Consider the following 15,538-nt stretch of genomic DNA (forward strand, 5'->3'; position numbering starts at 1 on the left):
AATTAAATCATGATAAAAATCTCTGTGGGATATATTTGTAAATATTGACAAGCTGATTCTAACATTTTGATTGAAAACAAAGAAACTAGAATAGCCAATACAATTTTGAAAAGGAGCAAATCTGAAGTACTCACATTACCTAATACAGCCTTGCAGTAAATGAAGCCATGTAGTATTTGTGAAAAAATGGGCACGATGTATAGCTAATGAAGGAAAAAATAAAACTAAAGATCAGCTAGTGCAGTGGCTGCTCAGCCATCCAGGAGACCACAAATACTAAAGTCAGTGGTGATTCTGACACAGAACACAATAACGTGCAGGAATAAATGAAATTTGTTTATTGAAAAAGTATAATTTCCTCTAACTATGAAGTATCACAGACAATACAAGATCATAGCATAGGAGAAGCAAGAATTTACATTTTGAATGTAATCACAATCAAATCTTCTGTTTTCAGGTAACAACATGGAAGCATTTATGATTCCTCAATAACAAATTGGTTCTTCAAAGTAAATTTATGGGTTTACCCAATTATTACTTAAATATAGAGATAGTAAAATGAACATTTTTTGGAGAAAAAAAAGTTAATCTTGAAATATCATTTGGGAGGCATGGCATGTTCTAGGATGATGTTCTACCAGCAAGAGGAATAGCATCTTCTGTAGCAAAATGGTCTGTAGGTACAGCAGCCGCAGCCATAGCCAGAACCATATCCACAGCCATAACCACAGCCATAGCCAGACCCATAGCCACAGCCATATCCGGAACCACAGCCACAGCCATAGCCACAGCCATAGCCAGACCCATAGCCACAGCCATATCCGGAACCACAGCCACAGCCATAACCACAGCCATAGCCAGACCCATAGCCACAGCCATATCCGGAACCACAGCCACAGCCATAGCCACAGCCTCCACAGTTCCCATAGTAGTTGCAACACATGATGGCAGAAGGTGAGGTTTCAACTGAGGTGCACAGGGATGTTTCTGAAGTTTGAATGTCACCTACTACCCTGGAACCTTTATATACTGACAGGAAGGGCCAGGGAATGTCATGAGTTTTGTGATTCACGTAATAAATATTAATAAATATTTATTTAATACCTAGTATGTATAAGTCACTCCTGTCAGCTGATAATGAGGACTTGGATTTTCACAGCTATAATACTGCCGTAAATAAGCCCATTATTATAATCGCTAGTTTTATTGGGAAACCATGTTTGTTTTTTGCTACCCAGGCATTTTCCTGAGCAATTACAAATCTATAAGAAAAGTTTTCATCAATAATTTACTCATATCAATGGATGATTCCAAAGATATTTTCTATGTATCAGGGCTCTGCAGAGGGAAGGAAGTTTGTGTTTTGGAATGCGACTATTAAAATGAGCTCAACTAAATACTTTGACTAGCTAACTCATTACTAATTATTTTGCAGTAGATTACATTAGATCCCAGTGTTACACTATACAGAAACTCCTAAAATTTTATGTTACAGAGCTATTATCAATCCAAATACTCATGAATATACTATTTTCATGATATATTTTACCCCTAGAGACATTCCTCCACAATTGTTTATCAGCTCTAGGTGGTCATTTAATTCAAATCAGAGAAACAGAAAAAAATAATCTTTACAATAACACTGTTGAGTGTTTGGTAAATCACAAATTTCCTCAGACATTTAATCTATTTGATCCCAGTAAAAATGTCACTTATAATATGACAGGTCACTTATAACATGAAAGTTGAGGTACAAAAAGGTTATGAAACTGACTAAAAGTCCCACGGCTAATATATTACAAAAATCAAGTATGTGTTCTTTATTATGCTACGTAAGTCTCCCTTTCTAATAATTGGATGCTAGAGCACTTGCTATAACAGGGAGTTCATTATTTCCTATGATGATCCATTTGATTGTAAAATTACTCTGTTATAGAGTTTTTATACTCTTTAGAATCTCTCATTATCTCCAATGTCATTCTGAGTCTCAGATAACATTTGTTTCAGTGTTTTGTTCACAAGCCCGTCCCATCAAGTATGGCTGATAGTGCCTTTCTCCCTTTCACTGTCACTCCAGAGTGGTCTGTTCTTGATATTCATCTGTATGACTGGTCTCTTAATTTTTGTCAATTTGCAGATATGATATTCAGGTCATCCAAGTCAATCACACCTCTTATCAGATAATTTAGATAACAGCAGAGGAAGTCTGTTATAAATTACCACAACAACAGTAATTTACAACAACACCCATTTATAATCTCACAGTTTAGTGAATCAGGAGTCTAAACTGAGCCTAACTGGGTTCTCTGCTCAGAATCTTACAATATTGCCATCAAGATGTCTGCCAGGATACGTGAAAATCTCTTTGCTGTATAATTTAACTAGAGGTGCCAAATTGGCAAGTATGTCCCAAATATTGCATGAAATACTTTTATACTAAAAAGTTATGTTTTTAAACTAGAATGAAAATTTATTCATTCTGAATTTTATATACCAACCCAAATATAATGTAATCACCAGAGTAATGTTTTTCCCCCCATGTTATGAGGGGATTGTACATGGCTGTAGCCATTGGGGATCATCTTAGAATTCTGCCCACCTACACCTGTAAATATATTTCATGAGTCAAACTAGTAATTACATTTCTTCCAGAACAGATGATAGTTATCACCATAAGGTTCCAGCATATGGGCATTTTATGAAATGTATGTCTCTTTCTCCTCTGTTTAGAAAGTTATTTCCCTTCTTGTATGATTGACCAACTCTTATTCAACCTTCATATTTAGACTAGAAGTTTGTCTCTTTTTCAGAAAGGTTCTTGTTTTTATTTTCTACTTACTCTTAGTCCTAGCCTCTCTTCTGATTGCTTCCCCTGTATTTTCCAAACACCCTTGTGTATAATAATATTATAGCAATATTCTGAACTTTGTAGCTTGTGTAATTTTTAGTCTTTGCCACACTTTTAGGAAGCAGAGATGCACCATTTTAGTTTTCTGTTTATACTACATAATGAAAAATCTTTATTAAGAATTTAATAAGTATTTGTTGAATGAGACTACTCATTTATCTAATTCATAAAAATTGGTTCTATTTCTTTAAGACTAATGATCAATCTTTCCATCTACCCCCTTTTTGCCTTCCTCTTACAGGACTGCAATTTTTTTAAAGATGCATGGGTTTCTAGGAGCAATGAATTTATTTAACAATGATGGTTGAATCTTGGCTACAATTCTGACAGTCTTCCTGAGTGCTATGAAGATGAAATTTCTAAAAACAAATATATTATAGTGACTGGTTTCCCCTCCAAGATATAGCCACATAAAATTTTCCAGTTCTGTATTTTCTTGTTATCAGCATTAGCATCATCATTTTCACAATTGGGCTTAAAAGCTCAAATTCATTCTTAACCCATAGTATCCCGGAGTAAGGTGGAAACAGAAGTGGTTGTGTAAAATCAGTTTGTAATTTTTTCCTAAAATAACTAGTGTTCAGTGGTGCTTCCTGGGTTTGACACATAGCGATAGAGCACCTAATGAGGAAGTCATTCTTGTTTCAGATGATGTCACATATTAGAAAGAGCTGTTGTGCTGAGAAATTTGTGTGTCACGATCATCCATTAATCCCACCCTAATTGGTGTCTCTAGAAAGACACAGAGCAAATCTGCAGTGCCAGTCATACTAATTTTGAAATACCAATCTTTCGATATATAACTGTACGTACTACCCTGAATTCCCCACAATTATAAGTGTTAATAAGAAATTTATACTTTTTCGATATCATATTCTCTAAGTTTTTCCCCCTTTTTCACCATTGATGTCTAAGATCTTACAGTTCTATCTTCACAAATTCCTTGATGCTCATCTATTACTTTTAATTATCTATGACACCACCTCAATCTAGGCTCATTAGCCTGTCTCCAGGTCATTTATATGCCTAACTATTGCATCTTCTCTCTTCTTCTAACATTAGCATTTACCTTAAAAATATTTTTTCTGTGGTATTTGTCTGTGTGTATATGTGTGCAAGCATGTGTTAATGAGTGCATAAGTGTTAATTACTATGGAAAAAAAGAAATGGATAAAACCAGGCTCATGAAACACAAAGGCTTGAGAATAAACCCTTGAGTAAAATGAATTAAGAACACAACATTCGACTAAGAAGAAGCCATTTTTACAGAGATGCAATTCAAGATTCGTAGCATTCAGTATGTCTCAGGTACTGACCAATCAGAATGGAAGAGAGACAGACACAATCAGAATGAACAGCTGAGCATTAGCCCTGCCAATCACTGAGGCGGTCACAGAAATGGACAAAATATGAGGCAGTAGCATGTCTGACACAAAAGATACACAAACTCATTAGGATCAATGAAACATGTTTATTTAGAAATCACAATATAGAAACAAAATAAGAAGGTAGTAGGTTAACATTTGGATATGGACAAAATGAGGTCTTCTGCCCTCTAAGAATATCTTGGAGTAACTCAGGACCCTTCAATAATGACAGGGACTTCCAGGAAGACAATGTTCTACAGGCTCTGACTACTCTCTATTCTGTGGGATCTGATATAATTATAATTGAAACAGAAACAGCCTTGGAATGATCATGTTAGAGGAAAAGGTGCACTGCAGTTACATTCTAGCAGCAAGAAGAATAATATCTTCTATAGAAAAATGGCCGGCATCCATAGCAGGCAGAGCCATATCCACAGCCATAGCCACAGCCATAGCCAGAGCCGTATCCACAGCCATAGCCACAGCCATAGCCAGAGCCGTATCCACAGCCATAGCCACAGCCATAGCCAGAGCCGTATCCACAGCCATAGCCACAGCCATAACCAGAGCCATATCCACAGCCATAGCCACAGCCACTACATGGGTTTCTATAGTAGTTGCAACACATAGTGTCCAGAAGTGAGGGGTCAGTAGTTCAACAGAGGATCAGGTGGAGGTTTCTGAAGTCTGAATGTCATCTCTGCCGTGAGACCTTTATATACTACCAGAAATAGGTGGAGCGCACAACACAAACTCTGTGGCCTCACTACCACAGCAATTTTCATTTTTTAAGACGCTATAAGGACCCATTTTTTTTTTCAGGCAATTATGTCTTAAGATTTGGCCCTAGCTAATCAAGGTAATTATAAGAAAACAGATGTAACCTACACATTGAACAAGTATGTCTGTGGAATGTAATAAAACACATTTTAGATTTTTTACTCCAGAGAGTATTAATCCTCATGCACTCCAAGGTTCCTGTATGTGGGCACTAAGAGATGCTCCAGCATCTCACGTCTCAATATTTACAGGAAAGTATCAGGCTGGAGGTCAGAGGCAAACAGCAGGATCATAATGTGAGGTATCCTCAGGTTTTATCTGTAAGAAAGTGGATGGAGTCCAGGTAGAATGGCCACTGCAGTGGTGTCTGGGGCGAGAGTCAGGTGAGGTGAAGATCTGAATTGGTGCATTGGATATGTCTTTGGAAAATATTTCTCTCAGTAGTCACTTTTCTTCCCATTCTCTTGGTTAAATTTGATTTTAATAGTATATTTTACATTTTTTATTTCAGACATTGTATTTTTGAGATGCAGATCTAAAATACTTATCTTTCACTTATCTTCTCATTTTCATGTATGTCTTTATATTCTTGAGCATGCTTAGATTATAGCAGTTCTTTTAAAATCACAGAGTGCTCATTCCATTTTTTCTGTGGTTTTTTTTTTTTTTTGGTTTGCTTTTACTGGCTGATTTTTTTTTTTTTCTGATCACGACTCCTTTCTGCTTCTTTCTCTGTCTAGTAATTTTTAAATACATGCCAAGCAATGTCAATGCCCTGTTGTTTAGAATGTGGTTTATGTTGTCTTTCTTTAAATAGTGTTGGTTTTGTCAGGCAGTCAGGTTGCTTGTGTATCTCTTGATCTTTTCACAGCTGCAGGTGTAATGTAGTCATTAGCACTAGTTTGCCCAACTATTCAGGTTTTCCTCTTTGGGCTCTAATTTTCAATCTCTTCACTCTGGCTGGTGGAACTCAAAGTATCCTAGTCCTGTATGATCTCTGGGGATTATATGGCTTTCAGAAGTGCAGTTGTTCTTTGCCCTTCCTCATGGAATTTTGACATACACTTGATTGTCTGCGCATTAAATAAGGCAGGCTCAAGAGGACCACTATGGAAATACCTGGAGTTCTTCCACTGCTTAACTCTTGTTTCTTTTCTATCATGACTCCAAACAAAATTAGAACCACTCTTTGAAATTCAATCTTTTTTTCATTGAACACAATATTAATATTGCGCTCTGCTTGAGTTCTCCTCTCTGCTAGGGCTTATATAATTGGGTTCCCTTTGTGAAAACATTATGGTCTTGAGCTACCTGTTTTACAATTTCTGAATGCAGTTTTTTGTATATTTTGCCCATTTTAATATGATGGGAAGGCAAGTACAGTACTAGCTAATCTGACACAATTAAAGTAAAAGTTTCTCTGCTGTGCACAGTTTAAACAAAGGAAATAGCTATTATTTTTTAAAAAAGAAATCACATTGCATTATTAGTGAAAAAGCAAGTTGAATAATGAATCCAATGATCTCATTTTTATAAAAATGATCTAATATTTGCAATTTATCGAGCAGTTATTATGATATACTCGACGTCTTCAATGATAATGTGAAGTGAGTCTTGGAACAAGAGGAAGAAAGTTAAAAAGATTTTTAAAAAATATATAATTTCTCATAAATATTCAGCCTATTCTGTCTTTACACCCATGATTCTGCATGAAGATTAGCTTTTCCAAATGTGTCTAGAGCAGAAGTAGGACTTACCTACCCCTGAGTCACACTGTGCAGCCAAGTCTCCGGAAGTTAAGTGAGTGAATGTCCTAAAGAGGGACATTTGTCAGACCCTCCTTATTACTTTCTCTTAGAACAGATGTCGTGTGCCCTTATTGACATCCAGTTCCCATACTTTTCCTTCATTTACTATTCTAAGCAGCATTTTCAAAATTCTCTAATAGAAAAAAGTTAATCTGCAGGTGTTACATTGTCCTCTCTCCCAAAGTTCTCTGTCTTCTGGGAGAAGGACATGCACATCTTGGAGCAGCATGCTAATCAACAACGGAAAATTGTCACAGATGTTCGTCTGTATAAATGAAGCAGAAAAACATGATTCAACATGATGACAGTAGAGCTTTGTTCCCAGAGGGATGTTCCCTGTGGCCTGAGACATAATGATATTCCACAATATAGAATCGATTTGAAAATCATAGATATTTTGGAAATCTTGTACAACCATCAAAATAAACAGTTAGAAAATATTAATGCCATCAGAAAATATAACCTAAATAACACCAAGAGGAAAGTCTAGCCTAAAAATATGTGCATAATTTTTTTAAATATGTTAAATATTTCAAAATATGTTAAAATAGAAATAGAAAAATATAGAAAAAATATACAACATAATGCCAGCATCGATTATTGTAAGGTGATGCAAATGTGTAAATGTTTTATTTCCTTTTTATTTTCCATTTTTCTAAAAAATATTTAATATTTTCCTTATTTAAAACAAATCCCTTGTAAATTAACCTTAAACGTTTATTTGAATTAAAATTAAAACACATTCCATACCAGAAAAAATAACCATGGTCTTACTTACCTTCTCGCTGGTCCTGCTCCCATTTCTAGCTCCGTGTAACTCAACTCAAGCAAAATGAACATCACTTTTTACTTATTTATTTTTACAATTGTGTTCCTGGAGAATTTTAACTTCAATAATATTTAAAAATATGAAAATTTAGTTTTATCTGGTCACTTTTCCCTCCCTATGTCATAATAAATAATAGAGAAAATAAATTTTATTCGATGAAATAAAAATGAAGTTACTTAAACGATGTTTATTTTTTTAATTTAATCCCTAGTAATTCATGACTTATTTCTAGAAAGTCAAGTCAGTTTACCTCTGACACATTAAAGAGCAGTTAGTTAATTTGAAAAACAACAACAGGATGTCTTCATCTGAAGCCACAAATTTATTTTCTATCTTCCGAATGATTGCAAACAATAATTTCAGCAAATATTTTGCGGTACATAACGTGAGTTACCATTTTTCCACCCTCCGCTGACAGCTCTCCCCTTTACCTGCAACTTGAACCTGAAACCAATGACACATAGTTTCTTTCCTCGTACATTAATATTTCACTTCTTGTAATAATTGATTAGCCAGTGTCGTTGAGGCGACCATTTCCACATCACAGCAGATTACAAAAATAGATCACTATTTCTCACTCATGTTATGTGTTTGGGTCAAGTGCTATTGGTCTGTTCTTCGTACTTTCTCATACTGGGGTGTAAGGCAGAAGGAGTAAAGTCCTTGCAGACGTTCTGATTGCATAAAAGAAAAGCAGGAGTATGCGGAAAACTTTCAATTGCTCTGAAAAGGCGTGTTTAGATGTGATATAAATCACAGCTGCCCATATTCCTTGACCAAACATGTCTCATGGAAAACTCAGTATCAGTGGAGCTGGGAATTGCAATCCTCTTAACAAAGAAGAGAGAGAATTCATGGGGGACAACAATACCATTCACCACACGGTACCTTTATGCTGCTCTGCTGGAAGTGCTGTCCGCACACACTTGCCCTGTGGTGAGCTACCCGTCTACGCAGAAGCTTCCTTCATTAGCAGCCACTTCAATCGCAAATCTTCCAGTCCTTCTAGTCCTGAGGGCAGGTCAATCTGTTCTTGGCTTCCTTCCCTATAATCTATTCTCCTGCTGCCGCCTTCTCTTCTAGCCCTTTCTTCACTGATTTTTGTTATTCATAATCCATTCGAGCACAATTCTCTGTGTGAGTAGAAGACAAAATTTTTGGTTAGTAAGAAAAAAAGAGAACAGTGATTGCTTTTTTTTTTTTTTTTTTTGCTGCTATATTGAATCAAAGCGTAGGGAAGGAGAGTAAAGAGAGAACAATCTCATTTGGCTGTTTGCCTTTGTGTTCTCTGTGCTTATTAGCAGATGGTTAAAGCTGGCATCTCTGGTTGGATTTCCTGCAAGATAGTAAAAATGAATTTCTTTCATTGGGTACTACTCTTTCGCATCCCTGATTCTTTGATTCTTTACTGCTCTTGATCCAGGCTCTACCCATATTTACTGATATCTATCACTTACCCCTATCACAAAACTTAAAAGTTTTGAAGGCCGTGGCACCTGCCACTAAATTCTGTTCTTAAATTTAGTGTATCGAATTATCATGTGGACAACCAATTTAAGCATCCTTGCCTCTAAATTCCTTGATCCCTTCATGATGTCTGCTCCACTTCAGCCAATCACTCCCAGATCCATACTTGCTAATAATGAGAGGTGCTCCTTTTTAAAAACAACAACACATCCCTACATCTCTTATTCCCCCAGTTCTTCCCACCTCTATTACATCCATGCCATTTCTTCTAGAGAATCGATGCAGATTTTTCCTTTACCCCCTCCTTTTAATCTGTTATGTTTTTAACTTAATTTCCTGTACATGCTATGGTCTCTATCTCTTGCCATGTAATTATTATTGATAGTGCCATCTTTGATATGTAAGTGTTCAAGTTTGGACAAAAGTCATATGGTCTCCTAGCTCTACTGTGTGTTCATCGATCACACTTCTTTCACAAGCTCTCGTCTCTTTCTCTCCACCTTATAAACTCTCACCTGTGTGTTAATCCTGGTCTTCTCTAGTCCAAACTCTGACTCTTAACAGCTGCTGGAGGAAATCTCAGTGCCACACGGAGGGATGCCTCCACGCATTTACAGCACTGTTGTTTTGGCTGAGTCCTCAGTCCCGTTTGATAATCCTTTCGCTTATTCTCAGGCCTCTTTCTTTTTCACTTTCAGGACAGCTATTCCTCCCCTCCACCATTATTCCCAAAGCCTCAGGTTCAATGCTTACCCTCTGCCTCTGCCCTTTCCTGTCTATAACTCTCACTTCTTATTTCATGGAGAAAAGAGAATCTATCGGGGAAACTGCATCAACTCCCTTCTCACACACTTATCTACATTTTCACCTGTCTTTTAGCCTTTTATCTTAGTCTCAGAGGAAACTATATCCTCTCTCCTGTCCAAAAAATAATTCTTCCACTTTGCTTTAATGCCGTCTCCTTCAACGCCTTGCTAGATAAATTATCCTCTCTGTCTCCTATATTTTCAGCTTCTTTTTTTCCCACTGACACCTCCCCTTCCCTCTAGTCTATAAACATGCTCAAGTCTTTCTATATTAAAAAGACTGTCTCAACACCGGAACAAAGCTGAGGTTTAATGTGTTTTCAGCATTTCTTCTCCAAGAAGACAAATACAAATATCATTCATTTTGCAAACAAGGGCCGAGGCTGTTAATCACAGCTGAATAGATTAAATCATCAACTTCATAGACTCACCTTGAGGTGAATAGTACAGCTACAGAATGAGAGGTCTTTTCTTATTGTCGCACTTAATTAATCCAGCTATTAATTTACCAAACAATTATTGAAGATGAGCTCTCTGTCGGGAGCTGTCCTGAATCTGGGGAAAAGTGAACAATGGACTCTGTTTAATCTGACAGGATCCTCTTAGTCTTGTCAGCCTTTTCCCCATCTCTGTTCCAAAGGAGATGTCTTCTTAACTTTATCCAACAGCTCTACTTTTCTGTATCCCATCATTTCCTACCTTATTAGGAACTTCTCTTTTTTTTTGTACCTTCAACACTAAATCCCCAGTGACTTCAAGTTCTCTATTTTCTATATCCTTCTCAATTTCAAATATTACCTGGATAATCCAATATGTGGAGTATGCAATAGGCACATACATCAACAATAAATACACATAAAAATACAACTTAACAAAACCCAAAATAAAAGAAAAATACCGATTACATGTACCACATTCCCTAGTTTTATTTCTTTATTCTCTATCAGAGGCAAGTTTCTCAAAATAATCTTGTGTACATATTGTTGCCAATTCTGTCTATCCAAATCAATTCATTCGAATTTTTGTTGTTGTTCTGAACATCATTGAAACTTCCTTTGATGATGTGAAATTTGATTCACTGCAATCCACAGTTCTCTTCACTCAGCTGTGTTGTTAATGGAGTCCCCGTGGATATTTTCATGCGCAGTTGCTCCCTTGTACTTTCTTCTAACTTGTCTTAGAGCAGGTTCCACCAAAGTAGAGCTTGAGAATGGGATTTGTAGACAATTGGTTTATTGGGGAACTCTCCAAGGACAATTCTCTAAGAAAGTAAAATAAGCAGGATAACTCATGGAAGAAGCTTGTAGGCAAACACATACTTGCAGTTGAAGTATAGACTCTGCCTGGTTTCAGAGGAATCAATGAAATATGAAGGGTGCCCTAGGACTGTCCCCCTTTAAGGAAGGAGGGTTGGGTTTTACACTCCCATATCAGTTAGCCACTGGCTGTGGGCATCTCTTCAGGAAGGCAGGGGCACATCTCAAAAAGATGTAGCTCTGTGCCCATCTGGTTGGGGGGACTGGATGGTACACCAGCAGCATCTTTTCCATTAAGCAGTCTGTGTCCCTTCCACTGCTTTACATACTGACTGTCTGCAAAAAACTCTGCATGTTTATTGCTAGCCCAAGCCTCTCAACACAACTTGACTTGTATATCTAACTACCCACCTATGAAAGACACTTTTAGACATCTCAAAACTAATTTTTTCCTATTATTCTTAACATTTCTTCAATATATTTGATTTCCGAAAATGAAACAACTTCCTCCAAATTTATTATGCCAACACCCGGAAGTCATTAAAGGCATCTCTTTCTCTCTCACCCCTAAATTAAATCCATTATTAATTTCCATTGATTGCCTTTTCCAAACACATCTTAAAAATGTCTCTGTCCCCACTGTCATATCCATAGTCCAAGGGCCATCATTCTCTGCTTGGACCAATGCAATACAATAGTCCTTGTCTATTCTGTCTGTCTCTTCACTTATATTCCTGCTTGACTTTACAGAGCTTTTTCTAAAGCCCATCTTTACCTCGCCCATAGCTTTTCAAATTTTTCCATGACGAAGCTAAAATAATATCCGTGAAATCAAAGTCTTTATTTGGATATCGCAAAATGTCAATGTCTTATAGAGAATGAGTTCTCGGTAAGTAATTTTTGAATGAATTTATTAAACAGGGTGTAAATTCATTCATTATCTGCAGGGCCAGGAAGCATTGCCTGATGCAGCCTATTCTAAGCATAATATTTATAGGTTTTTTTTTTTTTCGCAATTTTGTATTCTTATTATTTTTCAGATTTTACATTCTTTAAGATTCTTTAAGATTTTAATCACTTTAAAGTTCATCGAAGTATTTGAGTAAAAGTTATGTTCCAGGAAGATGCCCCTTTTTTTTGTTCTGTCTTGGGTAGTTCAGCAAATGCATAAGCTCTTCAGCATGAACAAGAAAGATTTACTGACAGGCTATTGTTTAAGCATCTTAGCAGGGCATGTAAAGTCATCTACACTTTCACTTGGCTTAATATTTCTAGCCTCACCTCCTCCTCCTGTTTTTATTGTAGGACTGACTAATTTAATTATATGCCTCTGACTTTTAATGGAGTGACACATTTGCACAGGAGTTTACAAAATTAAAAATACCGAAAGGACAACTAACAAATAGTTTACCAGGGAGAAGGTGTAAAGGATGTGTTAATGAGTTGTCATTATTGTCAGAGCTGGTGCCTCTGTATTGGAGTAATTTTCCTCTGTCATTATACATAGGGTGGAGTGAGGGAGAATGCAGATCTGAACCCAGACTGTTGAACTTCATGTCTCACCTACTACTTCTGTGATTCGGGAAAACTATTTTAAACTATTCAGCCATGAGTCTTACCTTCTACAAAATGGAAAAGACGCACAGACACTCTGCCTCAGAGGTTTCTTTTGTGAATACATTTTGAGATAATATGTCCATGAAAGGCTTCCTGTAGTGCCTGGAATATAGTAAGTGCTCTAGGTATATTGACATTTATTATTAACACTAGCTTGATACTCTAAGCTAATGACTCATATTGTTTACAGATAATTGTTTTCTGCAAACTATAAATAGAATGTGTTCTTCCTTCTACAACATGATCATTTTGTACAGATCCTGACACTTTTTAGACATGTAGAACATTATTGCATTGGGCCCATAAACCTTATATATTTCATTGTGAGATTAGATATACAAAATATAGTCACAAAATATATTACATTCTCAGTAGCTTGGGCAAAGAAAATTGAAGCCATTTCAAGATTTCTTGGTGCTGTGCTCCTTTTTTAGAGAAGAGCGTGTAAGAAACCACTATTGTTTGTTTGTGTTTCCAATACAATGGACGTTAGTTGTCTCCTTTGTGTCATTCATTTATTTGCATAATTTTCACCTTTGGGACACAGGAAAAATACAGGAGAGGATGCAGGTGGCAGTGATGTTAGAGGCCACAGAAACATTAGTCCTTCAACCAGCCCTCCAATGTTGCCAGTAAAACGAGAAGGTTTTTGCCATTTTGGCCTTTGACTCTAAGCAGAGGTGAAAGCAAAACATATAAACCCCATGACCGTAACCAACCATCTCTCCAATTATCAAGGCTCTGCCTTGCGTCACTTGTTTGCGAGAAAGTAGTTTACTTGGATTACAATGATTTTTAGCTCCTTTGGGGAAAAGAATGATTGAATTAAGTTTAATATAAAAAGCTTTAAGCTTTGTTGTACAGAGTCAACAATAAACATTACATAATTTTTTTTTTTTCTATAAAGCCATTGTGCATGGCATTGTCCCAGATAATTATACAGGCAAGGGACAAAACCAAACATAAGACACAGAGGCAGGCGAGAAGGAGCATGTGAAATTCAAGGGTCACAAGGATTCACAGTTTCACTGAGAACTGAAACTAGAAATGTGTTCACAATCTTGTTTCGAAGAGAGTCTATGAAAGTTTAGACACAAGGAAACCCATGGCAAACCCATGATAAAACAGCAACAACAACAACGATACAACAAAAAGTTTACAGGAACCAAGTTTAAGCATGCCTTTAAATGTATCTGGACTGCACCACAAGCATTTGATTTTGGGGATTGGGTAAGAGTGGTAATGGAAAAAATGCACTTAAAGTAACCTACCCTGAAGTCATGTGGGTCATCCAGGGGCCTCCCTCTAATTCTGATGTTTTCATGGCTTTGACTCTGGCAGTGAGATACCAGTTATTATTTCCAAGATGTATGAACCGAGGTACAGTTTGTATTATGTATGTGATGTAAGTAGATTTGAAGACAACTTGTCGGAGAGTTTATTTTCCATCTCTCTTGCCCTAATCCTTAGGGATAGAAAGGAAGCAAAAGGTTTATAACCAACATAATCATTTTTCAATAAAGGTACATGATATCAGAGCAAAGTAACCTTAATTTTAATGAGCATACAGACTTTTTCTTGCCTAAAGAAATATATTAATATTTTCCCCATATAATTAGTCTATACGATGTGGAGCGCTTCTCTATACTCCCTCTGCTAAGTGAGTATACGAGGACTCGTGTAGGTGGTCCTCAGACGAGCCTTACACTCCCGATATCGTGTGTTACTGTGGCAACTGCCATGGTAGCTATGGATGTGGATGTGATTATGGCTTTGGTGGCTGCTGCCAGCCATGCCACTTTGGGACATGTTGTTCCTATGTTTTCTACTTAAATTCTGGTAATGTAACTGTACCTTTGTTCTTGTTTACCGCCGAACCTCTGCTTTTACTTCTGAGTTGTTTTATACTTCTGATTTATGTTGAGTTTAAACGATGGCAAGTAAATTCTCATCCACAACATGCAAAGCATTAGAATTTCAACCTCATCCACTAGATTGAATGAACTCAAGGGACGACTTCAATTTTATCTAAAATTTAGCTTTTTTCTCTTATGTAACCTACATACATTGAAATAATTTTAATATCTAAGGTAAAACTTATTTATAGATGATGAGTACAGTTTAAACAAGAAATATGTAGCCAACTTTTTTTCTTTTGCACCTCGTACTTAGGTTCTTGGTGTTTACTATAAATACTTCATTTGTTGTTTATTAGAGATCTTTGGGGCATATATTTACTTATTTCAGACTGTCAAATATGAGATTACTTATTGATTGATAAACAAATTGATAAACAAGGAAACTAATTTAATAAGTTGAAAGTTTATTAGTGAGAAAGATGGCTTGAAGAACAAGCTCGGGATTCCTCCTTCCCTTTCTTCCTTCACCAAATACTGGGGACCACAAATTTCTGTACTAAGTTGAAAGAATAGAATTGAAAAACAAAAGATCATGGCCTGCCCCGCACAGCAGACATTAGGTAAGTGTGCCCACGTGACTGAGCCTATGCAGGTCCAAGAGAAAAGCAGGAGCTAGGGCTTTTTTTCTTTTTAATTGCCAGACCAGCTGTTTCTTAATCTCATCAGATAGATAATTATTATTTTAACCCCTGTCCCCACTTTTTTTATTCATGAGATTTTACAGAGTTTAGATCATTGAAATCATGCAGCGTTTTTTGTATACTGCTTTTGTGGACCATCA

General features: G+C 36.6%; 2 protein-coding genes across 2 annotated transcripts; both read right to left on the minus strand.

The window, feature by feature from the left end:
- Positions 1–634: 634 nt before the first annotated feature.
- On the minus strand, positions 635–943 carry LOC118601673 (keratin-associated protein 6-2-like). The gene has a single exon (XM_036219458.1). It carries the CDS (start codon positions 941–943, stop codon positions 635–637), a length of 309 nt encoding a protein of 102 aa, XP_036075351.1.
- A 3,696-nt stretch (positions 944–4,639) lies between these two features.
- On the minus strand, positions 4,640–4,903 carry LOC118601608 (keratin-associated protein 6-2-like). Its single transcript, XM_036218913.1, has one exon. It carries the CDS (start codon positions 4,901–4,903, stop codon positions 4,640–4,642), a length of 264 nt encoding a protein of 87 aa, XP_036074806.1.
- Positions 4,904–15,538: the final 10,635 nt, after the last annotated feature.

The sequence above is a fragment of the Rousettus aegyptiacus genome, unplaced genomic scaffold (assembly GCF_014176215.1).
Source record: "Rousettus aegyptiacus isolate mRouAeg1 unplaced genomic scaffold, mRouAeg1.p scaffold_m13_p_4, whole genome shotgun sequence".
NCBI classification, from domain to species: domain Eukaryota; kingdom Metazoa; phylum Chordata; class Mammalia; order Chiroptera; family Pteropodidae; genus Rousettus; species Rousettus aegyptiacus.